At 60.7% G+C, this 26,589-nt stretch overlaps 2 protein-coding genes across 7 annotated transcripts in view; one reads left to right on the forward strand and one right to left on the reverse strand.

Annotated features, from left to right (window-relative positions):
• The window catches only part of LOC140110801 (V-set domain-containing T-cell activation inhibitor 1-like), a 51,063-nt gene extending 49,597 nt beyond the window's left edge, over positions 1–1,466 (reverse strand). The window contains exon 1 of the mRNA XM_072132286.1: positions 1,399–1,466. The gene's annotated coding sequence lies outside the window, so the exon portion shown is untranslated. The remainder of the gene's footprint in view (positions 1–1,398) is intronic.
• A 319-nt stretch (positions 1,467–1,785) lies between these two features.
• LOC140110799 (mannosyl-oligosaccharide 1,2-alpha-mannosidase IB) lies at positions 1,786–26,031 on the forward strand. 6 transcript variants are annotated; one of them, XM_072132279.1, is made up of 14 exons: positions 1,786–1,891; positions 1,951–4,008; positions 18,715–18,970; positions 20,163–20,259; positions 20,394–20,512; positions 20,591–20,671; positions 21,462–21,556; positions 21,636–21,759; positions 21,836–21,929; positions 24,370–24,485; positions 24,560–24,779; positions 24,891–25,063; positions 25,136–25,251; positions 25,491–26,031. In XM_072132279.1, the coding sequence occupies exons 2-14, from the start codon at positions 3,701–3,703 to the stop codon at positions 25,621–25,623; spliced, it is 1,932 nt and encodes a 643-aa protein (XP_071988380.1). In that variant the 5' UTR covers positions 1,786–1,891; positions 1,951–3,700; the 3' UTR covers positions 25,624–26,031. The 6 variants fall into 6 exon arrangements, with proteins under 6 accessions (XP_071988380.1, XP_071988381.1, XP_071988384.1 ...); XM_072132280.1 differs by having other exon boundaries at positions 1,788–1,855; XM_072132283.1 differs by having other exon boundaries at positions 1,798–1,927; positions 2,079–4,008.
• The last annotated feature ends 558 nt before the right edge of the window (positions 26,032–26,589 follow it).

The raw sequence follows: 26,589 nt of genomic DNA on the forward strand, positions 1-26,589 counted from the left end.
GTGTGATACTGCTGAGCTGTGTATCTAATCCTATCCAGTGTGATACTGCTGAGCCGTGTATCTAATCCTCTCCTGTGTGATACTGCTGAGCTGTGTATCTAATCCTCTCCTGTGTGATACTGCTGAGATGTGTATCTAATCCTATCCAGTGTGATACTGCTGAGCTGTGTATCTAATCCTATCCAGTGTGATACTGCTGAGCTGTGTATCTAATCCTATCCAGTGTGATACTGCTGAGCTGTGTATCTAATCCTATCCAGTGTGATACTGCTGAGCTGTGTATCTAATCCTATCCAGTGTGATACTGCTGAGCTGTGTATCTAATCCTCTCCTGTGTGATACTGCTGAGATGTGTATCTAATCCTATCCAGTGTGATACTGCTGAGCTGTGTATCTAATCCTCTCCTGTGTGATACTGCTGAGCTGTGTATCTAATCCTCTCCTGTGTGATACTGTCTGCTGAGCTGTGTATCTAATCCTCTCCTGTGTGATACTGCTGAGCTGTGTATCTAGCCCTCTCCTGTGTGATACTGTCTGCTGAGCTGTGTATCTAATCCTCTCCTGTGTGATACTGCTGAGCTGTGTATCTAATCCTCTCCTGTGTGATACTGCTGAGATGTGTATCTAATCCTATCCAGTGTGATACTGCTGAGCTGTGTATCTAATCCTCTCCTGTGTGATACTGCTGAGCTGTGTATCTAGCCCTCTCCTGTGTGATACTGCTGAGCTGTGTATCTAATCCTCTCCTGTGTGATACTGCTGAGCTGTGTATCTAGCCCTCTCCTGTGTGATACTGCTGAGCTGTGTATCTAATCCTCTCCTGTGTGATACTGCTGAGCTGTGTATCTAATCCTCTCCTGTGTGATACTGCTGAGATGTGTATCTAATCCTATCCAGTGTGATACTGCTGAGATGTGTATCTAATCCTATCCAGTGTGATACTGCTGAGCTGTGTATCTAATCCTCTCCTGTGTGATACTGCTGAGCTGTGTATCTAATCCTCTCCTGTGTGATACTGCTGAGCTGTGTATCTAATCCTCTCCAGTGTGATACTGCTGAGCTGTGTATCTAGCCCTCTCCTGTGTGATACTGCTGAGCTGTGTATCTAATCCTCTCCTGTGTGATACTGCTGAGCTGTGTATCTAATCCTCTCCAGTGTGATACTGCTGAGCTGTGTATCTAGCCCTCTCCTGTGTGATACTGCTGAGCTGTGTATCTAATCCTCTCCTGTGTGATACTGCTGAGCTGTGTATCTAGCCCTCTCCTGTGTGATACTTTCCTTGCCCTCACATAGAATGGCGGAAGTAGCACAGGTCATCTACAAGTGACCATTGACGCCGGAAGTGACGTCCTTCGGACACTAACTCTATTTCTTAGCAATGATTGGCTGCTGCGAACCTGGCGTCTCCATGGCAGCCCCTCCTCGCTCCGCCCACCCGGCCAAGATGGCGAAAGGACCGACTAACGTATGAGACAGAGGAGGAGCCGCGGGAGATCTCCGGCAGCAGCGGGAGGGCGACACCCGGGACTGCGCATGCTCCCTGCGGACACCGCCTGTGCACCGCCTTAATACGTCCCCCGAAAACCACGTCAGCTCCGGCCGGGCCCGGGACGCAGCTGGCAGGGAGGGAGGAAGGGCCGCATCTGCACCGGAACCTGTCAGTGAGGAGGCGCAGCTGGGGCTGGATACCTGTCAGCACTGAGGGACTGCAGCCGCCACTGCCCCTGACAAGCCCGGGTGTGTGAGGTCTCCTCTGTGTGGTGGGCGCCTGTGGTGTGTGAGGTCTCCTCTGTGTGGTGGGCGCCTGTGGTGTGTGAGGTCTCCTCTGTGTGGTGGGCGCCTGTGGTGTGTGAGGTCTCCTCTGTGTGGTGGGCGCCTGTGGTGTGTGAGGTCTCCTCTGTGTGGTGGGCGCCTGTGGTGTGTGAGGTCTCCTCTGTGTGGTGTGTGAGGTCTCCTCTGTGTGGTGAGTGAGGTCTCCTCTGTGTGGTGAGTGAGGTCTCCTCTGTGTGGTGAGTGAGGTCTCCTCTGTGTGGTGAGTGAGGTCTCCTCTGTGTGGTGGGCGCCTGTGGCGTGTGAGGTCTCCTCTGTGTTGGCCGCCCTGGGCCTGTGTGGTCTCCTCTGTGGCTTGTGAGGTCTCCTCTGTATTGGCAGCTCTGGGCCTGTGTGGTCTCCTCTGTGGCGTATGAGGTCTCCTCTGTAGTGAGTGAGGTCTCCTCTGTAGTGAGTGAGGTCTCCTCTGTGTTGGCCTCCCCGGGCCTGTGACGTCTCCTCTGTGGTGAGTGAGGTCTCCTCTGTGTTGGCCACCCCTGGCCTGTGTGGTCTCCTCTGTGGCTTGTGAGGTCTCCTCTGTGTTGGCTGCTCTGGGCCTGTGACGTCTCCTCTGTGGTGTGTGAGGTCTCCTCTGTGTTGGCCTCCCCGGGCCTGTGACGTCTCCTCTGTGGCGTGTGAGGTCTCCTCTGTGTTGGCTGCTCTGGGCCTGTGACGTCTCCTCTGTGGTGTGTGAGGTCTCCTCTGTGTTGGCCTCCCCGGGCCTGTGTGGTCTCCTCTGTGGCTTGTGAGGTCTCCTCTGTGTTGGCTGCTCTGGGCCTGTGACGTCTCCTCTGTGGTGGCCTCCCCGGGCCTGTGACGTCTCCTCTGTGGCGTGTGAGGTCTCCTCTGTGTTGGCTGCTCTGGGCCTGTGACGTCTCCTCTGTGGTGTGTGAGGTCTCCTCTGTGTTGGCTGCTCTGGGCCTGTGACGTCTCCTCTGTGGTGAGTGAGGTCTCCTCTGTGTTGGCCTCCCCGGGCCTGTGAGGTCTCCTCTGTGTTGGCCTCCCCGGGCCTGTGAGGTCTCCTCTGTGTTGGCCTCCCCGGGCCTGTGAGGTCTCCTCTGTGTTGGCCTCCCCGGGCCTGTGAGGTCTCCTCTGTGTTGGCCTCCCCGGGCCTGTGAGGTCTCCTCTGTGTTGGCCTCCCCGGGCCTGTGTGGTCTCCTCTGTGTTGGCCTCCCCGGGCCTGTGTGGTCTCCTCTGTGTTGGCCTCCCCGGGCCTGTGTGGTCTCCTCTGTGTTGGCCTCCCCGGGCCTGTGTGGTCTCCTCTGTGTTGGCCTCCCCGGGCCTGTGTGGTCTCCTCTGTGTTGGCCTCCCCGGGCCTGTGTGGTCTCCTCTGTGTTGGCCGCCCCTGGCCTGTGTGGTCTCCTCTGTGTTGGCCTCCCCGGGCCTGTGAGGTCTCCTCTGTGTTGGCCTCCCCGGGCCTGTGAGGTCTCCTCTGTGTTGGCCTCCCCGGGCCTGTGTGGTCTCCTCTGTGGTGTGTGAGGTCTCCTCTGTGTTGGCCTCCCCGGGCCTGTGAGGTCTCCTCTGTGTTGGCCTCCCCGGGCCTGTGAGGTCTCCTCTGTGTTGGCCTCCCCGGGCCTGTGAGGTCTCCTCTGTGTTGGCCTCCCCGGGCCTGTGTGGTCTCCTCTGTGGTGTGTGAGGTCTCCTCTGTGTTGGCCTCCCCGGGCCTGTGTGGTCTCCTCTGTGTTGGCCTCCCCGGGCCTGTGTGGTCTCCTCTGTGGTGAGTGAGGTCTCCTCTGTGTTGGCCTCCCCGGGCCTGTGTGGTCTCCTCTGTGTTGGCCTCCCCGGGCCTGTGTGGTCTCCTCTGTGGTGTGTGAGGTCTCCTCTGTGTTGGGTGCCCGGGTGTGTTCTCTCCCTCAATGCATTGTACATTTGGCATCACCTGATTGAGACATGACCACCCCGGCGCTGCTCCCTCTATCGGGGCGCAGGATCCCCCCGCTCAGCCTGGGCACCTCCTCCATCCCCCACCACCGCGCCACCCTGCGGCTGTCAGAGAAGTTCATCCTGCTCCTCATCCTCAGCGCCTTCATCACCCTCTGCTTCGGCGCCTTCTTCTTCCTGCCGGACTCCTCCAAACACAAACGCTTTGACCTGGGCCTGGAGGACGTCCTCATCCCCCACATCGACTCCGAGAAGGGCGACAAGAGCGCCGGGGGCTTCCTAATCCACGGCCTGGGCCACGACCAGCACCGGCACAGGTAAGAGCAGCCAGGGCGTGAGGGGCCGCACCCAATACTATGTGCAGAACCCCCCGACTGCAACCACATGACACTACCCAGTGCCCCCATCAGCCGGGGACGCAGCTACTTACCGAGGGTCCCCCCCCCCCCCATCCTCCTGTGTCTGGGGATCCCCTGGCCTGGGGTCCTCTCTAAGTTGCAGGGGTGACTTGTTCTAGTGCATCACAGTCCCTGGCAGTGAAATGGTTAATGGTATTAGAGCCTCTGGGGGCCCCTGTCCCCCGCTAATCTCTCATTACATCTGCTCTAACAGCACAGAAGAGATAAGGAGCCCCCACCAGCTGCCGGTAACTAGGACATGTACATGGGGAGGCGGCACCCCGAGAGCAACTAACCAATCATACACCAGGAGGACACAAACATTGGGTTCCCAACAACTGCACCAGCAGCAGAATAGTGAGTGCAGCTCTGGGGTATAATACAGGATGTAACTCAGGATCAGTACAGGATAAGTAATGTCATGTATGTACACAGTGACTGCACCAGCAGCAGAATAGTGAGTGCAGCTCTGGAGTATAATACAGGATGTAACTCAGGATCAGTACAGGATAAGTAATGTCATGTATGTACACAGTGACTGCACCAGCAGCAGAATAGTGAGTGCAGCTCTGGGGTATAATACAGGATGTAACTCAGGGTCAGTACAGGATAAGTAATGTCATGTATGTATACAGTGACTGCACCAGCAGCAGAATAGTGAGTGCAGCTCTGGGGTATAATACAGGATGTAACTCAGGATCAGTACAGGATAAGTAATGTCATGTATGTACAGTGACTGCACCAGCAGCAGAATAGTGAGTGCAGCTCTGGGGTATAATACAGGATGTAACTCAGGATCAGTACAGGATAAGTAATGTCATGTATGTACACAGTGACTGTACCAGCAGCAGAATAATGAGTGCAGCTCTGGGGTATAATACAGGATGTAACTCAGGATCAGTACAGGATAAGTAATGTCATGTATGTACACAGTGACTGCACCAGCAGCAGAATAGTGAGTGCAGCTCTGGAGTATAATACAGGATGTAACTCAGGATCAGTACAGGATAAGTAATGTCATGTATGTACACAGTGACTGCACCAGCAGCAGAATAGTGAGTGCAGCTCTGGGGTATAATACAGGATGTAACTCAGGATCAGTACAGGATAAGTAATGTCATGTATGTACACAGTGACTGCACCAGCAGCAGAATAGTGAGTGCAGCTCTGGAGTATAATACAGGATGTAACTCAGGATCAGTACAGGATAAGTAATGTCATGTATGTACACAGTGACTGCACCAGCAGCAGAATAGTGAGTGCAGCTCCGGGGTATAATACAGGATGTAACTCAGGATCAGTACAGGATAAGTAATGTCATGTATGTACACAGTGACTGCACCAGCAGCAGAATAGTGAGTGCAGCTCTGGGTTATAATACAGGATGTAACTCAGGATCAGTACAGGATAAGTAATGTCATGTATGTACACAGTGACTGCACCAGCAGCAGAATAGTGAGTGCAGCTCTGGAGTATAATACAGGATGTAACTCAGGATCAGTACAGGATAAGTAATGTCATGTATGTACACAGTGACTGCACCAGCAGCAGAATAGTGAGTGCAGCTCCGGGGTATAATACAGGATGTAACTCAGGATCAGTACAGGATAAGTAATGTCATGTATGTACACAGTGACTGCACCAGCAGCAGAATAGTGAGTGCAGCTCTGGAGTATAATACAGGATGTAACTCAGGATCAGTACAGGATAAGTAATGTCATGTATGTACACAGTGACTGCACCAGCAGCAGAATAGTGAGTGCAGCTCTGGAGTATAATACAGGATGTAACTCAGGATCAGTACAGGATAAGTAATGTCATGTATGTACACAGTGACTGCACCACCAGCAGAGTAGTGAGTGCAGCTCTGGAGTATAATACAGGATGTAACTCAGGATCAGTACAGGATAAGTAATGTCATGTATGTACACAGTGACTGCACCAGCAGCAGAATAGTGAGTGCAGCTCTGGAGTATAATACAGGATGTAACTCAGGATCAGTACAGGATAAGTAATGTCATGTATGTACACAGTGACTGCACCAGCAGCAGAATAGTGAGTGCAGCTCTGGGGTATAATACAGGATGTAACTCAGGATCAGTACAGGATAAGTAATGTCATGTATGTACACAGTGACTGCACCAGCAGCAGAATAGTGAGTGCAGCTCTGGAGTATAATACAGGATGTAACTCAGGATCAGTACAGGATAAGTAATGTCATGTATGTACACAGTGACTGCACCAGCAGCAGAATAGTGAGTGCAGCTCTGGGGTATAATACAGGATGTAACTCAGGATCAGTACAGGATAAGTAATGTCATGTATGTACAGTGACTGCACCAGCAGCAGAATAGTGAGTGCAGCTCTGGGGTATAATACAGGATGTAACTCAGGATCAGTACAGGATAAGTAATGTCATGTATGTACACAGTGACTGCACCAGCAGCAGAATAGTGAGTGCAGCTCTGGAGTATAATACAGGATGTAACTCAGGATCAGTACAGGATAAGTAATGTCATGTATGTACACAGTGACTGCACCAGCAGCAGAATAGTGAGTGCAGCTCTGGGGTATAATACAGGATGTAACTCAGGATCAGTACAGGATAAGTAATGTCATGTATGTACACAGTGACTGCACCAGCAGCAGAATAGTGAGTGCAGCTCTGGGGTATAATACAGGATGTAACTCAGGATCAGTACAGGATAAGTAATGTCATGTATGTACACAGTGACTGCACCAACAGCAGAATAGTGAGTGCAGCTCTGGAGTATAATACAGGATGTAACTCAGGATCAGTACAGGATAAGTAATGTCATGTATGTACACAGTGACTGCACCAGCAGCAGAATAGTGAGTGCAGCTCTGGAGTATAATACAGGATGTAACTCAGGATCAGTACAGGATAAGTAATGTCATGTATGTACACAGTGACTGCACCAGCAGCAGAATAGTGAGTGCAGCTCTGGGGTATAATACAGGATGTAACTCAGGATCAGTACAGGATAAGTAATGTCATGTATGTACACAGTGACTGCACCAGCAGCAGAATAGTGAGTGCAGCTCTGGAGTATAATACAGGATGTAACTCAGGATCAGTGCAGGATAAGTAATGTCATGTATGTACACAGTGACTGCACCAGCAGCATTATAGTGAGTGCAGCTCTGGAGTATAATACAGGATGTAACTCAGGATCAGTACAGGATAAGTAATGTCATGTATGTACACAGTGACTGCACCAGCAGCAGATAGTGAGTGCAGCTCTGGGGTATAATACAGGATGTAACTCAGGATCAGTACAGGATAAGTAATGTCATGTATGTACACAGTGACTGCACCAGCAGCAGAATAGTGAGTGCAGCTCTGGAGTATAATACAGGATGTAACTCAGGATCAGTACAGGATAAGTAATGTCATGTATGTACACAGTGACTGCACCAGCAGCAGAATAGTGAGTGCAGCTCTGGAGTATGATGCACAATGATGATGTAGTTACTATATGTTCTAGCGGCTGCAGAGTCTGGGGTCCGGTACGTGGCCCCTTAGTCTCTGTCTTTTTCGTGTTCTGGCTGTGATCCGGTTGTTGGGCTGGTGCTGGGTCCAGGTTAGGGCAGTACCGGTGCAATGCTCTGCAGTGGGGTAATGACACTGGTGGGGGGGAACTTGTTTTCTGTCTTGTCATCTCCCAGGCTCCTCCCCTTCCTCTGCTGCGGCTGATTGTCTCTGTGGGACTGTAGCATGTTACCACAAGGAGATGGTAGGATTCTAACTCTGGAGGGAGGGGCGGGTCATGTGCTGCTGCTGCCTGCTCTCTCTGGAGGGAGGGGCGGGTCACGTGCTGCTGCTGCCTGCTCTCTCTGGAGGGAGGGGCAGGTCATGTGCGGCTGCTGCCTGCTCTCTCTGGAGGAAGGGGCGGGTCACGTGCTGCTGCCTGCTCTCTCTGGAGGGAGGGGCGGGTCACGTGCTGCTGCCTGCTCTCTCTGGAGGGAGTGGCGGGTCATGTGCTGCTGCTGCCTGCTCTGTCTGGAGGGAGGGGCAGGTCATGTGCGGCTGCTGCCTGCTCTCTCTGGAGGAAGGGGCGGGTCACGTGCTGCTGCCTGCTCTCTCTGGAGGGAGGGGCGGGTCACGTGCTGCTGCCTGCTCTCGTTGGAGGGAGGGGCGGGTCATGTGCGGCTGCTGCCTGCTCTCTCTGGAGGAAGGGGCGGGTCACGTGCGGCTGCTGCCTGCTCTCTCTGGAGGGAGGGGCGGGTCATGTGCTGCTGCTGCCTGCTCTCTCTGGAGGTAGGGGCGGGTCACGTGCGGCTGCTGCCTGCTCTCTCTGGAGGGAGGGGCGGGTCACGTGCGGCTGCTGCCTGCTCTCTCTGGAGGGAGGGGCGGGTCACGTGCGGCTGCTGCCTGCTCTCTCTGGAGGGAGGGGCGGGTCACGTGCTGCTGCTGCCTGCTCTCTCTGGAGGGAGGGGCGGGTCATGTGCTGCTGCTGCCTGCTCTCTCTGGAGGGAGGGGCGGTTTATGTGCTGCTGCTGGCTGCTCTCTCTGGAGGGATGGGTGGGTCATGTGCGGCTGCTGCCTGCTCTCTCTGGAGGGAGGGGTGGGTCATGTGCTGCTGTTGCCTGCTCTCTCTGTAGGGAGGGGCGGGTCATGTGCTGCTGTTGCCTGCTCTCTCTGGAGGGAGGGGTGGGTCATGTGCTGCTGCTGCCTGCTCTCTCTGGAGGGAGGGGCGGCTCACGTGCTGCTGCCTGCTCTCTCTGGAGGGAGGGGCAAGTCATGTTACATTGCAGCTTCCTGCTCACTCTGGGGGGTTGTTGAGGTCATGTGATTGTATGTGTGTGTAGCTAGCAGGAGCCTTGTGTCTGTGGATGAAGAGGTTTTTCTGCTAACAATGAGTTACAAGATCTCCCATGTTCCCTATCAGTTCCTCCATCCCAGTCTGTGATTCAGCAGAGCATGCTTTGTCCACGCTCCTCTACAGCCCCCTCCTCCACCTTCTGCTCTCCACACCCAATCCACACAGCAGGGAAGCTGACTGCCCTCAGTGCTCATACAGCACAGACAGTACATTTCATGTAACCTTTTCACTGCTGGTTTGTACTACTTCTTACATGCTGCAAGCTCCTCCTTGTGCTGAAGGCTGCCGGGTAGTCGCTATGTCCTGCATGTGCAGACTATGCTGAGCTCCCGGGATTATCCTGTAGGGATCTCGCTGGTGTAGAGTTATGTATAGAGATCACTAAACAGACAAAATGACCGACCGAGAAAATAAACACCAGAAAAACCAAGAACCTGCAGGAGATTTCCCACAGAAGTGACCGCTCTCAGATCTGCGCTGGGCCCTTCCTGCTCAACGTAGCTCTGGATGAATAGTCCTGATGCTGGAGGCTGTACCCCCCCTGCACCCCAGCATTGTACCCCAGCTCTGGATGAATAGTCCTGATGCTGGAGGCTGTACCCCCCTCTGCACCCCAGCATTGTACCCCGGCTCTGGATGAATAGTCCTGATGCTGGAGGCTGTACCCCCTGCACCCCGGCATTGTACCCCAGCTCTGGATAAATAGTCCTGAAGCTGGAGGCTGTACCCCCTGCACCCCAGCATTGTACACCAGCTCTGGATGTATAGTCCTGATGCTGGAGGCTGTGCGGCTGCTGCCTGCTCTCTCTGGAGGGAGGGGCGGGTCACGTGTTGCTGCCTGCTCTCTCTGGAGGGAGGGGCGGGTCACGTGCTGCTGCTGCCTGCTCTCTCTGGAGGTAGGGGCGGGTCACGTGCGGCTGCTGCCTGCTCTCTCTGGAGGTAGGGGCGGGTCATGTGCGGCTGCTGCCTGCTCTCTCTGGAGGTAGGGGCGGGTCACGTGCGGCTGCTGCCTGCCCTCTCTGGAGGTAGGGGCGGGTCACGTGCGGCTGCTGCCTGCCCTCTCTGGAGGTAGGGGCGGGTCACGTGCGGCTGCTGCCTGCTCTCTCTGGAGGGAGGGGCGGGTCACGTGCTGCTGCTGCCTGCTCTCTCTGGAGGTAGGGGCGGGTCACGTGCGGCTGCTGCCTGCTCTCTCTGGAGGTAGGGGCGGGTCACGTGCGGCTGCTGCCTGCTCTCTCTGGAGGTAGGGGCGGGTCACGTGCGGCTGCTGCCTGCTCTCTCTGGAGGTAGGGGCGGGTCACGTGCTGCTGCTGCCTGCTCTCTCTGGAGGTAGGGGCGGGTCACGTGCGGCTGCTGCCTGCTCTCTCTGGAGGTAGGGGCGGGTCACGTGCGGCTGCTGCCTGCTCTCTCTGGAGGGAGGGGCGGGTCACGTGCTGCTGCTGCCTGCTCTCTCTGGAGGGAGGGGCGGGTCATGTGCTGCTGCTGCCTGCTCTCTCTGGAGGGAGGGGCGGGTCACGTGCTGCTGCTGCCTGCTCTCTCTGGAGGGAGGGGCGGGTCATGTGCTGCTGCTGCCTGCTCTCTCTGGAGGGAGGGGCGGGTCACGTGCTGCTGCTGCCTGCTCTCTCTGGAGGGAGGGGCGGGTCACGTGCTGCTGCTGCCTGCTCTCTCTGGAGGGAGGGGCGGGTCACGTGCTGCTGCTGCCTGCTCTCTCTGGAGGGAGGGGCGGGTCATGTGCTGCTGCTGCCTGCTCTCTCTGGAGGGAGGGGCGGGTCATGTGCTGCTGCTGCCTGCTCTCTCTGGAGGGAGGGGCGGGTCATGTGCTGCTGCTGCCTGCTCTCTCTGGAGGGAGGGGCGGGTCACGTGCGGCTGCTGCCTGCTCTCTCTGGAGGGAGGGGCGGGTCACGTGCGGCTGCTGCCTGCTCTCTCTGGAGGGAGGGGCGGCTCACGTGCGGCTGCTGCCTGCTCTCTCTGGAGGGAGGGGCGGCTCACGTGCTGCTGCTGCCTGCTCTCTCTGGAGGGAGGGGCGGCTCACGTGCTGCTGCTGCCTGCTCTCTCTGGAGGGAGGGGCGGGTCACGTGCGGCTGCTGCCTGCTCTCTCTGGAGGGAGGGGCGGCTCACGTGCTGCTGCTGCCTGCTCTCTCTGGAGGGAGGGGCGGCTCACGTGCTGCTGCTGCCTGCTCTCTCTGGAGGGAGGGGCGGCTCACGTGCGGCTGCTGCCTGCTCTCTCTGGAGGGAGGGGCGGCTCACGTGCGGCTGCTGCCTGCTCTCTCTGGAGGGAGGGGCGGCTCACGTGCTGCTGCTGCCTGCTCTCTCTGGAGGGAGGGGCGGCTCACGTGCTGCTGCTGCCTGCTCTCTCTGGAGGGAGGGGCGGCTCACGTGCTGCTGCTGCCTGCTCTCTCTGGAGGGAGGGGCGGCTCACGTGCTGCTGCTGCCTGCTCTCTCTGGAGGGAGGGGCGGCTCACGTGCTGCTGCTGCCTGCTCTCTCTGGAGGGAGGGGCGGCTCACGTGCTGCTGCTGCCTGCTCTCTCTGGAGGGAGGGGCGGCTCACGTGCTGCTGCTGCCTGCTCTCTCTGGAGGGAGGGGCGGCTCACGTGCTGCTGCTGCCTGCTCTCTCTGGGGGGAGGGGCGGCTCACGTGCTGCTGCTGCCTGCTCTCTCTGGGGGGAGGGGCGGCTCACGTGCTGCTGCTGCCTGCTCTCTCTGGGGGGAGGGGCGGCTCACGTGCTGCTGCTGCCTGCTCTCTCTGGGGGGAGGGGCGGCTCACGTGCTGCTGCTGCCTGCTCTCTCTGGGGGGAGGGGCGGCTCACGTGCTGCTGCTGCCTGCTCTCTCTGGGGGGAGGGGCGGCTCACGTGCTGCTGCTGCCTGCTCTCTCTGGAGGGAGGGGCGGCTCACGTGCTGCTGCTGCCTGCTCTCTCTGGAGGGAGGGGCGGCTCACGTGCTGCTGCTGCCTGCTCTCTCTGGAGGGAGGGGCGGCTCACGTGCTGCTGCTGCCTGCTCTCTCTGGAGGGAGGGGCGGCTCACGTGCTGCTGCTGCCTGCTCTCCCTGGAGGGAGGGGCGGCTCACGTGCTGCTGCTGCCTGCTCTCTCTGGAGGGAGGGGCGGCTCACGTGCTGCTGCTGCCTGCTCTCTCTGGAGGGAGGGGCGGCTCACGTGCTGCTGCTGCCTGCTCTCTCTGGAGGGAGGGGCGGCTCACGTGCTGCTGCTGCCTGCTCTCTCTGGAGGGAGGGGCGGCTCACGTGCTGCTGCTGCCTGCTCTCTCTGGAGGGAGGGGCGGCTCACGTGCTGCTGCTGCCTGCTCTCTCTGGAGGGAGGGGCGGCTCACGTGCTGCTGCTGCCTGCTCTCTCTGGAGGGAGGGGCGGCTCACGTGCTGCTGCTGCCTGCTCTCTCTGGAGGGAGGGGCGGCTCACGTGCTGCTGCTGCCTGCTCTCTCTGGAGGGAGGGGCGGCTCACGTGCTGCTGCTGCCTGCTCTCTCTGGAGGGAGGGGCGGCTCACGTGCTGCTGCTGCCTGCTCTCTCTGGAGGGAGGGGCGGCTCACGTGCTGCTGCTGCCTGCTCTCTCTGGAGGGAGGGGCGGCTCACGTGCTGCTGCTGCCTGCTCTCTCTGGAGGGAGGGGCGGCTCACGTGCTGCTGCTGCCTGCTCTCTCTGGAGGGAGGGGCGGCTCACGTGCTGCTGCTGCCTGCTCTCTCTGGAGGGAGGGGCGGCTCACGTGCTGCTGCTGCCTGCTCTCTCTGGAGGGAGGGGCGGCTCACGTGCTGCTGCTGCCTGCTCTCTCTGGAGGGAGGGGCGGCTCACGTGCTGCTGCTGCCTGCTCTCTCTGGAGGGAGGGGCGGCTCACGTGCTGCTGCTGCCTGCTCTCTCTGGAGGGAGGGGCGGCTCACGTGCTGCTGCTGCCTGCTCTCTCTGGAGGGAGGGGCGGCTCACGTGCTGCTGCTGCCTGCTCTCTCTGGAGGGAGGGGCGGCTCACGTGCTGCTGCTGCCTGCTCTCTCTGGAGGGAGGGGCGGCTCACGTGCTGCTGCTGCCTGCTCTCTCTGGAGGGAGGGGCGGCTCACGTGCTGCTGCTGCCTGCTCTCTCTGGAGGGAGGGGCGGCTCACGTGCTGCTGCTGCCTGCTCTCTCTGGAGGGAGGGGCGGCTCACGTGCTGCTGCTGCCTGCTCTCTCTGGAGGGAGGGGCGGCTCACGTGCTGCTGCTGCCTGCTCTCTCTGGAGGGAGGGGCGGCTCACGTGCTGCTGCTGCCTGCTCTCTCTGGAGGGAGGGGCGGCTCACGTGCTGCTGCTGCCTGCTCTCTCTGGAGGGAGGGGCGGCTCACGTGCTGCTGCCGCCTGCTCTCTCTGGAGGGAGGGGCGGCTCACGTGCTGCTGCCGCCTGCTCTCTCTGGAGGGAGGGGCGGCTCACGTGCTGCTGCCGCCTGCTCTCTCTGGAGGGAGGGGCGGCTCACGTGCTGCTGCCGCCTGCTCTCTCTGGAGGGAGGGGCGGCTCACGTGCTGCTGCCGCCTGCTCTCTCTGGAGGGAGGGGCGGCTCACGTGCTGCTGCCGCCTGCTCTCTCTGGAGGGAGGGGCGGCTCACGTGCTGCTGCCGCCTGCTCTCTCTGGAGGGAGGGGCGGCTCACGTGCTGCTGCCGCCTGCTCTCTCTGGAGGGAGGGGCGGCTCACGTGCTGCTGCCGCCTGCTCTCTCTGGAGGGAGGGGCGGCTCACGTGCTGCTGCCGCCTGCTCTCTCTGGAGGGAGGGGCGGCTCACGTGCTGCTGCCGCCTGCTCTCTCTGGAGGGAGGGGCGGCTCACGTGCTGCTGCCGCCTGCTCTCTCTGGAGGGAGGGGCGGCTCACGTGCTGCTGCCGCCTGCTCTCTCTGGAGGGAGGGGCGGCTCACGTGCTGCTGCCGCCTGCTCTCTCTGGAGGGAGGGGCGGCTCACGTGCTGCTGCCGCCTGCTCTCTCTGGAGGGAGGGGCGGCTCACGTGCTGCTGCCGCCTGCTCTCTCTGGAGGGAGGGGCGGCTCACGTGCTGCTGCCGCCTGCTCTCTCTGGAGGGAGGGGCGGCTCACGTGCTGCTGCCGCCTGCTCTCTCTGGAGGGAGGGGCGGCTCACGTGCTGCTGCCGCCTGCTCTCTCTGGAGGGAGGGGCGGCTCACGTGCTGCTGCCGCCTGCTCTCTCTGGAGGGAGGGGCGGCTCACGTGCTGCTGCCGCCTGCTCTCTCTGGAGGGAGGGGCGGCTCACGTGCTGCTGCCGCCTGCTCTCTCTGGAGGGAGGGGCGGCTCACGTGCTGCTGCCGCCTGCTCTCTCTGGAGGGAGGGGCGGCTCACGTGCTGCTGCCGCCTGCTCTCTCTGGAGGGAGGGGCGGCTCACGTGCTGCTGCCGCCTGCTCTCTCTGGAGGGAGGGGCGGCTCACGTGCTGCTGCCGCCTGCTCTCTCTGGAGGGAGGGGCGGCTCACGTGCTGCTGCCGCCTGCTCTCTCTGGAGGGAGGGGCGGCTCACGTGCTGCTGCCGCCTGCTCTCTCTGGAGGGAGGGGCGGCTCACGTGCTGCTGCCGCTGCCTGCTCTCTCTGGAGGGAGGGGCGGCTCACGTGCTGCTGCCGCTGCCTGCTCTCTCTGGAGGGAGGGGCGGCTCACGTGCTGCTGCCGCTGCCTGCTCTCTCTGGAGGGAGGGGCGGCTCACGTGCTGCTGCCGCTGCCTGCTCTCTCTGGAGGGAGGGGCGGCTCACGTTACATTGCAGCTTCCTGCTCTCTCTGGAGGGAGGGGCGGCTCACGTTACATTGCAGCTTCCTGCTCTCTCTGGAGGGAGGGGCGGCTCACGTTACATTGCAGCTTCCTGCTCTCTCTGGAGGGAGGGGCAAGTCATGTTACATTGCAGCTTCCTGCTCTCTCTGGAGGGAGGGGCAAGTCATGTTACATTGCAGCTTCCTGCTCTCTCTGGAGGGAGGGGCAAGTCATGTTACATTGCAGATTCCTGCTCACTCTGGGGGGTTGTTGAGGTCATGTGATTGTATGTGTGTGTAGCTAGCAGGAGCCTTGTGTCTGTGGATGAAGAGGTTTTTCTGCTAACAATGAGTTACAAGATCTCCCATGTTCCCTATCAGTTCCTCCATCCCAGTCTGTGATTCAGCAGAACATGCTTTGTCCACGCTCCTCTGCAGCCCCCTCCTCCACCTTCTGCTCTCCACACCCAATCCACACAGCAGGGAAGCTGACTGCCCTCAGTGCTCATACAGCACAGACAGTACATTTCATGTAACCTTTTCACTGCTGGTTTGTACTACTTCTTACATGCTGCAAGCTCCTCCTTGTGCTGAAGGCTGCCGGGTAGTCGCTATGTCCTGCATGTGCAGACTATGCTGAGCTCCCGGGATTATCCTGTAGGGATCTCGCTGGTGTAGAGTTATGTATAGAGATCACTAAACACACAAAATGACCGACCGAGAAAATAAACACCAGAAAAACCAAGAACCTGCAGGAGATTTCCCACAGAAGTGACCGCTCTCAGATCTGCGCTGGGCCCTTCCTGCTCAACGTAGCTCTGGATGAATAGTCCTGATGCTGGAGGCTGTACCCCCCCTGCACCCCAGCATTGTCCCCCAGCTCTGGATGAATAGTCCTGATGCTTGAGGCTGTACCCCCCCCCCCCCCCCCCTGCACTCCAGCATTGTACACCAGCTCTGGATGAATAGTCCTGATGCTGGAGGCTGTACCCCCTGCACCCCAGCATTGTACCCCAACTCTGGATGAATAGTCCTGATGCTGGAGGCTGTACCCCCTGCACCCCAGCATTGTACCCCAGCTCTGGATGAATAGTCCTGATGCTGGAGGCTGTACCCCCTGCACCCCAGCATTGTACACCAGCTCTGGATGAATAGTCCTGATGTTGGAGGCTGTACCCCCTGCACCCCAGCATTGTACCCCAGCTCTGGATGAATAGTCCTGATGCTGGAGGCTGTACCCCCCTGCACCCCAGCATTGTACCCCAGCTCTGGATGAATAGCCCTGATGCTGGAGGCTGTACCCCCCCCTGCACCCCAGCATTGTACCCCAGCTCTGGATGAATAGTCCTGATGTTGGAGGCTGTACCCCCTGCACCCCAGCATTGTACCCCAGCTCTGGATGAATAGCCCTGATGCTGGAGGCTGTACCCCCTGCACCCCGGCATTGTACCCCAGCTCTGGATGAATAGCCCTGATGCTGGAGGCTGTACCCCCTGCACCCCAGCATTGTACTCCAGCTCTGGATGAATAGTCCTGATGCTGGAGGCTGTACCCCCTGCACCCCAGCATTGTACCCCAGCTCTGGATGAATAGTCCTGATGCTGGAGGCTGTACCCCCTGCACCCCGGCATTGTACCCCAGCTCTGGATGAATAGTCCTGATGCTGGAGGCTGTACCCCCCTGCACCCCAGCATTGTACACCAGCTCTGGATGAATAGTCCTGATGCTGGAGGCTGTACCCCCCTGCACCCCGGCATTGTACCCCAGCTCTGGATTAATAGTCCTGATGCTGGAGGCTGTACCCCCTGCACCCCGGCATTGTACACCAGCTCTGGATGAATAGTCCTGATGCTGGAGGCTGTACCCCCTGCACCCCGGCATTGTACCCCAGCTCTGGATGAATAGTCCTGATGCTGGAGGCTGTACCTCCTGCAACCCGGCATTGTACCCCAGCTCTGGATGAATAGTCCTGATGCTGGAGGCTGTACCCCCTGCACCCCAGCATTGTACCCCAGCTCTGGATGAATAGACCTGATGCTGGAGGCTGTACCCCCTGCACCCCAGCATTGTACCCCAGCTCTGGATGAATAGCCCTGATGTTGGAGGCTGTAACCCCTGCACCCCGGCATTGTACCCCAGCTCTGGATGAATAGTCCTGATGTTGGAGGCTGTACCCCCTGCACCCTAGCATTGTACACCAGCTCTGGATGAATAGTCCTGATGCTGGAGGCTGTAACCCCTGCACCCCGGCATTGTACACCAGCTCTGGATGAATAGACCTGATGCTGGAGGCTGTACCCCCTGCACCCCAGCATTGTACACCAGCTCTGGATGAATAGACCTGATGCTGGAGGCTGTACTTTCTGCACCCCACCATTGTACCCCAGCTCTGGATGAATAGTCCTGATGCTGGAGGCTGTACCCCCCTGCACCCTAGCATTGTACCCCAGCTCTGGATGAATAGACCTGATGCTGGAGGCTGTACCCCCCCTGCACCCCAGCATTGTACCCCAGCTCTGGATGAATAGTCCTGATGCTGGAGGCTGTACCCCCTGCACCCCGGCATTGTACACCAGCTCTGGATGAATAGTCCTGATGCTGGAGGCTGTACCCCCTGCACCCCGGCATTGTACACCAGCTCTGGATGAATAGACCTGATGCTAGAGGCTGTACCCCCTGCACCCCAGCATTGTACCCCGGCTCTGGATGAATAGTCCTGATGCTGGAGGCTGTACCCCCTGCACCCCAGCATTGTACCCCAGCTCTGGATGAATAGCCCTGATGCTGGAGGCTGTACCCCCTGCACCCCAGCATTGTACCCCAGCTCTGGATGAATAGTCCTGATGCTGGAGGCTGTATCCCCTGCACCCCGGCATTGTACCCCAGCTCTGGATGAATAGTCCTGATGCTGGAGGCTGTACCCCCTGCACCCCAGCATTGTACCCCAGCTCTGGATGAATAGACCTGATGCTGGAGGCTGTACCCCCTGCACCCCTGCATTGTACCCCAGCTCTGGATGAATAGACCTGATGCTGGAGGATGTACCCCCTGCACCCCAGCATTGTACCCCAGCTCTGGATGAATAGTACTGATGCTGGAGGCTGTACCCCCTGCACCCCGGCATTGTACCCCAGCTCTGGATGAATAGTCCTGATGCTGGGGGCTGTATCCCCCCCCCCCTGCACCCCAGCATTGTACACCAGCTCTGGATGAATAGCCCTGATGCTGGAGGCTGTACACCCTGCACCCCGGCATTGTACCCCAGCTCTGGATGAATAGTCCTGATGCTGGAGGCTGTACCCCCTGCACCCCAGCATTGTACCCCAGCTCTGGATGAATAGTCCTGATGCTGGAGGCTGTACCCCAGCTCTGGATGAATAGTCCTGATGCTGGAGGCTGTACCCCAGCTCTGGATGAATAGTCCTGATGCTGGAGGCTGTACCCCAGCTCTGGATGAATAGACCTGATGCTGGAGGCTGTACCCCCTGCACCCCAGCATTGTACCCCAGCTCTGGATGAATAGTCCTGATGCTGGAGGCTGTACCCCAGCTCTGGATGAATAGTCCTGATGCTGGAGGCTGTACCCCCTGCACCCCAGCATTGTACCCCAGCTCTGGATGAATAGTCCTGATGCTGGAGGCTGTACCCCAGCTCTGGATGAATAGTCCTGATGCTGGAGGCTGTACCCCAGCTCTGGATGAATAGTCCTGATGCTGGAGGCTGTACCCCAGCTCTGGATGAATAGTCCTGATGCTGGAGGCTGTACCCCAGCTCTGGATGAATAGTCCTGATGCTGGAGGCTGTACCCCAGCTCTGGATGAATAGTCCTGATGCTGGAGGCTGTACCCCCTGCACCCCAGCATTGTACCCCAGCTCTGGATGAATAGTCCTGATGCTGGAGGCTGTACCCCAGCTCTGGATGAATAGTCCTGATGCTGGAGGCTGTACCCCAGCTCTGGATGAATAGTCCTGATGCTGGAGGCTGTACCCCAGCTCTGGATGAATAGTCCTGATGCTGGAGGCTGTACTTCCTGCATCAGGGGGTCCAGCCTCCTGTTTTCCATGTTGTTTTGTCTTTTTCCCGCAGGGAGGAGGAGGAGCAGCTGAGGAATAAGATCCGTGCGGACCACGAGCGCGCCCTGGAGGAGGCCAAGGAGAAGCTGAAGAAGTCGCGAGATGAAATACGGGCCGAGATCCAGACCGAGAAGAACAAACTGCAGGAGGAGCTGAAGAAGAAAGACAACCCGCCCGTGCCCCTGGCCCCAGTGCCCAACCTGCCCGAGCTGAAGAATGGGGACCCCGGGGACCCCGACATCCGGGAGAAACGGGACAAGATTAAAGAGGTGACTGAGCAGGAGGCGGGGCCCAGGGTGGTGAGGGGAGGGGCTGACTGAGCAGGAGGCGGGGCCCAGGGTGGTCAGGGGAGGAGCTAACCGAGTAGGAGGCGGGGACCATGGTGGGAACGGGGAGGGGCTGACTGCGCAGGAGGCTGGGCCCAGGGTGGTGAGGGGAGGAGCTGACTGAGCAGGAGGCGGGGACCAGGGTGGTGAGGGGAGGAGCTGACTGAGCAGGAGGCAGAGCCCAGGGTGGTGAGGGGAGGAGCTGACTGAGCAGGAGGCGGGGACCAGGGTGGTGAGGGGAGGAGCTGACTGAGCAGGAGGCGAGGACCAGGGTGGTGAGGGGAGGAGCTGACTGGGCAGGAGTCTGGGCCCAGGGTGGTGAGGGGAGGAGCTGACTGGGCAGGAGGCTGGGCCCAGGCTGGTGAGGGGAGGAGCTGACTGCGCTGGAGGCTGGGCCCAGGGTGGTGAGGGGAGGAGCTGACTGCACAGGAGGCTGGGCCCAGGCTGGTGAGGGGAGTTGCTGACTGCACAGGAGGCTGGGCCCAGGGTAGTGAGGGGAGGAGCTGACTGCACAGGAGGCGGGGCCCAGGGTGGTGAGGGGAGGAGCTGACTGCAGGAGGCTGGGGCCCAGGGTGGTGAGGGGAGGAGCTTACTGCACAGGAGGCGGGGCCCAGGGTGGTGAGGGGAGGAGCTGACTGTGCAGGAGGCGCACACAGGGGGATGAGGGGAGGAGCTGACTGCACAGGAGGCTTGGCCCAGGGTGGTGAGGGGAGGAGCTGACTGCACAGGAGGCTTGGTCCAGGGTGGTGAGGGGAGGAGCTGACTACACTGGAGGTGGGGCCACGGTGGTGAGGGGAGGAGCTGACTGCGCAGGAGGCTGGGGCCACGGTGGTGAGGGGAGGAGCTGACTGCGCAGGAGGCTGGGGCCACGGTGGTGAGGGGAGGAGCTGACTGCAGGAGGCAGGGCCCAGGGTGGTGAGGGGAGGAGCTGACTGCAGGAGGCAGGGCCCAGGGTGGTGAGGGGAGGAGCTGACTGCAGGAGGCAGGGCCCAGGGTGGTGAGGGGAGGAGCTGACTGCAGGAGGCAGGGCCCAGGGTGGTGAGGGGAGGAGCTGACTGCACTGGAGGCGGGGCCTGGGATATTATCCGATATTGCGGCACAGGACATGATATAAGACGTGTTCTTCCTCCGGCAGATGATGAAACACGCCTGGGACAATTACAGACAATACGGCTGGGGACACAACGAGCTGAGACCCATCGCCCGGAAGGGTCACTCCACTAATATATTTGGTGAGTGCGATACATTCCACTGCCCCCTGTGGTGTCCCATCAATTCCCCCAGCCCCCCCAGTGCTGTGCACAGTAGGTCAGGTGCTGCTCCCTCAGGCCCGCTCTGGTATTACATCTCCTGTCGGCCCCTGCAGGTAACTCTCAGATGGGGGCCACCATTGTGGATGCGCTGGACACCCTGTACATCATGGGGCTCCTGGATGAATTCCGCGATGGTCAGGAGTGGGTGGCCAACAACCTGGACTTTGGTGTGGTAAGTACTGGCAGCGCCCCGGGTGTGTGCTGCGCCCCCTGCTGGCGGCTCACGGTTCTGCCCTTCCTTGTCTTCCAGAACGCTGAGGTGTCCGTATTCGAGGTGAACATTCGCTTCATCGGGGGTCTGCTGGCGGCGTACTACCTGTCCGGACAAGAGGTGAGACCCTCGACCCCAGTGCTGGTGACCCTGCTCCCTGGGGGCGGCGCTGGTGACCCTGCTCCCTGGGGGCGGCGCTGGTGACCCTGCTCCCTGGGGGCGGCGCTGGTGACCCTGCTCCCTGGGGGCGGCGCTGGTGACCCTGCTCCCTGGGGGCGGCGCTGGTGACCCTGCTCCCTGGGGGCGGCGCTGGTGACCCTGCTCCCTGGGGGCGGCGCTGGTGACCCTGCTCCCTGGGGGGGTGGCGCTGGTGACCCTGCTCCCGGGGGGGGTGGCGCTGGTGACCCTGCTCCCTGGGGGGGTGGCGCTGGTGACCCTGCTCCCGGGGGGGGCGGCGCTGGTGACCCTGCTCCCCCGGGGGCGGCGCTGGTGACCCTGCTCCCCCGGGGGCGGCGCTGGTGACCCTGCTCCCCCGGGGGCGGCGCTGGTGACCCTGCTCCCCCGGGGGCGGCGCTGGTGACCCTGCTCCCGCACGGGCGGCGCTGGTGACCCTGCTCCCGCACGGGCGGCGCTGGTGACCCTGCTCCCGCACGGGCGGCGCTGGTGACCCTGCTCCCGCACGGGCGGCGCTGGTGACCCTGCTCCCGCACGGGCGGCGCTGGTGACCCTGCTCCCGCACGGGCGGCGCTGGTGACCCTGCTCCCGCACGGGCGGCGCTGGTGACCCTGCTCCCGCACGGGCGGCGCTGGTGACCCTGCTCCCGCACGGGCGGCGCTGGTGACCCTGCTCCCGCACCATACTCAGATGTACATTATGGGATGTGGCACAGATTAACCCTTTCCTTTTCCAGGTCTTTAAGAACAAGGCGGTGATGCTGGCGGAGAAGCTACTCCCTGCATTCAACACCCCGACTGGCATCCCTTGGGCCATGGTGAACCTGAAGAGGTGAGTGCGGCCTCAGGGCTCATGCGGGGCGGGGGAGATTATTGGGGCTCCTCTTATACCCCCCTCTCCCTCCTCTCAGTGGTGTTGGCAGGAACTGGGGCTGGGCCTCCGCGGGCAGCAGTATCCTGGCAGAATTTGGGACCCTGCACCTGGAGTTTGTGCATCTGACCTACCTGACAGGGAACCCTGTGTATTACAACAAGGTAAGTGGTCTCCCCGTATACCACCTGTGCGCCGTACACTGCCTGGCGCATCGCCCATGATCCGTCTCTCCTGCAGGTTCTGCACATCAGAAAACTTCTGCAGAAAATGGATCGTCCCAACGGTCTGTACCCAAATTACCTGAACCCCCGGACGGGGCGCTGGGGACAACGTAAGTGATTGGTGACCCGTGTCCCGCGGTGTCTGTCTGTGCGGGGGGTGACCCGTGTCCCGCGGTGTCTGTATGTGCGGGGGGTGTCCCGCGGTGTCTGTATGTGCGGGGGGTGTCCCGCGGTGTCTGTATGTGCGGGGGGTGTCCCGCGGTGTCTGTATGTGCGGGGGGTGTCCCGCGGTGTCTGTCTGTGCGGGGGGTGTCCCGCGGTGTCTGTCTGTGCGGGGGGTGTCCCGCGGTGTCTGTCTGTGCGGGGGGTGGCCCTTGTCCTGCGGTGTCTGTCTGTGCGGGGAGGGGACCCGTGTCCTGCGGTGTCTGTCTGTGCGGGGGGTGGCCCTTGTCCCGTGGTGTCTGTCTGTGCGGGGGGTGGCCCTTGTCCTGCGGTGTCTGTCTGTGCGGGGAGGGGACCCGTGTCCTGCGGTGTCTGTCTGTGCGGGGGGTGACCCGTGTCCTGCGGTGTCTGTCTGTGCGGGGGGTGGCCCTTGTCCTGTGGTGTCTGTCTGTGCGGGGGGTGGCCCTTGTCCTGCGGTGTCTGTCTGTGCGGGGGGTGGCCCTTGTCCTGCGGTGTCTGTCTGTGCGGGGGGTGGCCCTTGTCCTGCGGTGTCTGTCTGTGCGGGGAGGGGACCCGTGTCCTGCGGTGTCTGTCTGTGCGGGGGGTGGCCCTTGTCCTGCGGTGTCTGTCTGTGCGGGGGGTGGCCCTTGTCCTGCGGTGTCTGTCTGTGCGGGGGGTGGCCCTTGTCCCGCGGTGTCTGTGCGGGGGGTGGCCCTTGTCCTGCGGTGTCTGTCTGTGCGGGGGGTGGCCCTTGTCCCGCGGTGCCTGTCTGTGCGGGGGGTGGCCCTTGTCCCGCGGTGCCTGTCTGTGCGGGGGGTGGCCCTTGTCCCGCGGTGCCTGTCTGTGCGGGGGGGGGACCCGTGTCCTGCGGTGTCTGTGCGGGGGGTGGCCCTTGTCCTGTGGTGTCTGTCTGTGCGGGGGGGTGACCAGTGTCCCGCGGTGTCTGTCTGTGCGGGGGGTGGCCCTTGTCCTGCGGTGTCTGTCTGTGCGGGGGGTGGCCCTTGTCCTGCGGTGCCTGTCTGTGCGGGGGGTGGCCCTTGTCCTGCGGTGCCTGTCTGTGCGGGGGGGTGACCCGTGTCCCGCGGTGCCTGTCTGTGCGGGGGGTGGCCCTTGTCCTGCGGTGTCTGTCTGTGCGGGGGGTGGCCCTTGTCCTGCGGTGTCTGTCTGTGCGGGGGGTGGCCCTTGTCCCGCGGTGTCTGTCTGTGCGGGGGGTGGCCCTTGTCCCGCGGTGCCTGTCTGTGCGGGGGGTGGCACTTGTCCTGCGGTGTCTGTCTGTGCGGGGGGTGACTCGTGTCCCGTGGTGTCTGTCTGTGCGGGGGGGGGACCCGTGTCCTGCGGTGTCTGTCTGTGCGGGGGGGGGACCCGTGTCCTGCGGTGTCTGTCTGTGCGGGGGGTGGCCCTTGTCCCGCGGTGTCTGTCTGTGCGGGGGGTGGCCCTTGTCCCGCGGTGTCTGTCTGTGCGGGGGGTGGCCCTTGTCCCGCGGTGTCTGTCTGTGCGGGGGGTGGCCCTTGTCCCGCGGTGTCTGTCTGTGCGGGGGGTGGCCCTTGTCCCGCGGTGTCTGTGCGGGGGGTGGCCCTTGTCCTGCGGTGTCTGTCTGTGCGGGGGGTGACCCGTGTCCTGCGGTGTCTGTCTGTGCGGGGGGTTTCCCTTGTCCCGCGGTGTCTGTCTGTGCGGGGGGGGGACCCGTGTCCTGCGGTGTCTGTCTGTGCGGGGGGTTTCCCTTGTCCTGCGGTGTCTGTCTGTGCGGGGGGTGGCCCTTGTCCTGCGGTGTCTGTCTGTGCGGGGAGGGGACCCGTGTCCTGCGGTGTCTGTCTGTGCGGGGAGGGGACCCGTGTCCTGCGGTGTCTGTCTGTGCGGGGGGTGGCCCTTGTCCTGCGGTGTCTGTCTGTGCGGGGGGTGGCCCGTGTCTGTGCGGGGGGTGACCCGTGTCCTGTGGTGTCTGTCTGTGCGGGGGGGTGACCCGTGTCCTGTGGTGTCTGTCTGTGCGGGGGGGTGACCCGTGTCCTGTGGTGTCTGTCTGTGCGGGGGGGTGACCCGTGTCCTGTGGTGTCTGTCTGTGCGGGGGGGTGACCCGTGTCCTGTGGTGTCTGTCTGTGCGGGGGGTGACCCGTGTCTGTGCGGGGGGTGGCCCTTGTCCTGTGGTGTCTGTCTGTGCGGGGGGTGACTCGTGTCCCGTGGTGTATGTCTGTGCGGGGGGTGGCCCTTGTCCTGTGGTGTCTGTCTGTGCGGGGGGTGACTCGTGTCCCGTGGTGTATGTCTGTGCGGGGGGTGACCCGTGTCCTGTGGTGTCTGTCTGTGCGGGGGGTGACCCGTGTCCTGCGGGGTCTGTCTGTGCGGGGGGTGACCCGTGTCCCGCGGGGGTTGACCCGTGTCCTGTGTCCTCTGCAGACCACACCTCGGTGGGGGGATTGGGGGACAGCTTCTACGAGTACCTCCTGAAGGCCTGGCTGGTGTCGGACCGGACGGACACGGACGCCCGGAGCCTGTATGACGCTGCCATAGAGGTGAGTACTGACCCCTTGTCCTGTGCCGCCCCCTGCTGGTGGCCCTGGTGTCACCTCCCTCCCTGCTGCTCCAGGCCATCGAGAAGCACCTGATCCGCAAGTCTAATGGCGGCCTGACCTTCATCGGGGAGTGGAAGAACGGCCACCTGGAGCGTAAGATGGGGCACCTCACCTGCTTCGCGGGGGGCATGCTGGCGCTAGGAGCCGACGGCTCCCCGGGGGACAAAGCCGGACACTACCTGCAGCTGGGAGCCGAGATCGCCCACACGTGCCACGAGTCCTACGACCGCACTGGTGAGGGGGAGGGGCACAGCGCGGGGGAGGGGCAGGAGGGGACAGGGGGAGGGGCACAGCACGGGGGAGGGGACCGAGGGAGCCGAATTCTCCAGCTTTCCGCTTTTCCAGTGTTGAAGTTGGGTCCGGAGGCCTTTAAGTTTGACGGCGGCGCGGAGGCGGTGGCCGTGCGGCAGAACGAGAAGTACTACATCCTGCGACCCGAGGTGATCGAGACCTACTGGTACATGTGGCGCTTCACCCACGACCCCAAATATCGCAACTGGGGGTGGGAGGCTGCTCAGGTGCGTCCGCTCCCCCTCCCCCTGTGCCCCCAGGCTCCGCCCTCTGCTGACTCCCTGTGTCTCCCCCTACAGGCCATCGATAAGTACTGCAGGGTGAGCGGCGGCTTCTCAGGCCTGAAGGACGTCTACTCCTCCTCTCCCACCTACGACGACGTCCAGCAGAGCTTCTTCCTGGCCGAGACCCTCAAGTGAGTGATATCCTCACAGCTGAGGGGCTGTTACACTGTCATGTTCTGTCACTGACACACTGTAACAACCCTCTGCAGAGCCTGATGCATAGAAAGGCTGGGGGTCAAAGGTCACGATGTTTAACCCCCTGGACGATCAGCCTGGAGTGAGACCTCCAGCAGTCAGTGATGTGTGTAATACCCTGTTACCCCAGCAGGGGCAGCGCAGGACAAATGCTATTAACCCTCTCCCTCCCCAGGTACCTGTACCTGCTCTTCTCCAGTGATGACCTTCTACCATTGGACAACTGGGTGTTCAACACGGAGGCGCACCCTCTGCCGGTCATCCGCCTGGCCAATAGCACGCTGCCCGGTAACCATGTGGTGCGATAGGACCATTCCCTGGGACCCCTCCTTGGACTGTCGGGAGACCCCAGACTCCATTCCATTTACCTTCATTTACTGTTTTGCCTCCGGCGTCCGGACTGTGTGCTGGAAGGAGGCGATCGCCGACCAAACTGCTTGCCCAGGCTGCTGCGGGGGTCACTACGGGGCCAAATACCAGGGCTGGGGCTTTTCCGGGGGGATGTGGGGGTCCTGCACTTTGCACTGTCAGGTTTTTATCCTGAGCCATTGCCAAAGCGCCCTCCTCTGGAAGTGACTGGAATGGCATCAGGAACTAGCGGGGGGTTCCCCCTCGCACCCCGGGGGTTCCCCACCCCCTCCTCTTATTTGTCTATTTTGGGGATTTTAGCGGCATGAGCAACACAACAAGCAGGAGATTAAAGACCTTGTACAGACCCTGCGGTGTGGAGCCTTCCTGCCACCCGGTGCCACGTGGGAGGGGATAAAGGGGGCACATACTTTATACTTCAAAATAAAACTGATCTGATTTGTGCCTCCAGCTCCTGCACAGGTGTTTGTATCTCCATGGTAACAGACTACAAGCCTCTCCTGTGTAGTCAGATCCTGCTGACCCCGATAGACCCCGCTCCATCCTGTACATTGTGTATCACTCCCATCATCCCTGACCCCAGCAGCTCACAATCTAACCCTTCCCATCATCCCTGACCCCAGGAGCTGACAATCACAATGTGTCACTGCTGACGTGTGGGGGGGTCAGGGAGGGGTCTGATTCTACCTCCGTCAGTAAAAAAAAAATTTTGGGAAAATCCCAATAATCAGAAAACCTGACTGCAGGATGAGACAGAGGTTGTAGTCTGTTACCATGGAGATGCCTGATTCCATGCTAGAGCTACATACAGGTGCTGGATGTGGCTCTGAGGGGGCGGGCCAGCTGACAGTAGCTCCTCCCCTTGGTTGGTCATGCCCCTCCTTGTCATCTTGGAGCCCCAGGAA

Source organism: Engystomops pustulosus, unplaced genomic scaffold (assembly GCF_040894005.1).
Source record: "Engystomops pustulosus unplaced genomic scaffold, aEngPut4.maternal MAT_SCAFFOLD_329, whole genome shotgun sequence".
In the NCBI taxonomy this organism is placed as follows: domain Eukaryota; kingdom Metazoa; phylum Chordata; class Amphibia; order Anura; family Leptodactylidae; genus Engystomops; species Engystomops pustulosus.

Bases quoted from the DNA above. Each gene is read 5' to 3' on its own strand.
- LOC140110799 (XM_072132279.1), top strand. From the start codon at position 3,701: ATGACCACCCCGGCGCTGCTCCCTCTATCGGGGCGCAGGATCCCCCCG. The intron at 21,760-21,835 runs GTAAGTGGTCTC...TCTCTCCTGCAG, and splicing joins ACCCTGTGTATTACAACAAG to GTTCTGCACATCAGAAAACT. The intron at 25,252-25,490 runs GTGAGTGATATC...CTCCCTCCCCAG, and splicing joins TTCCTGGCCGAGACCCTCAA to GTACCTGTACCTGCTCTTCT.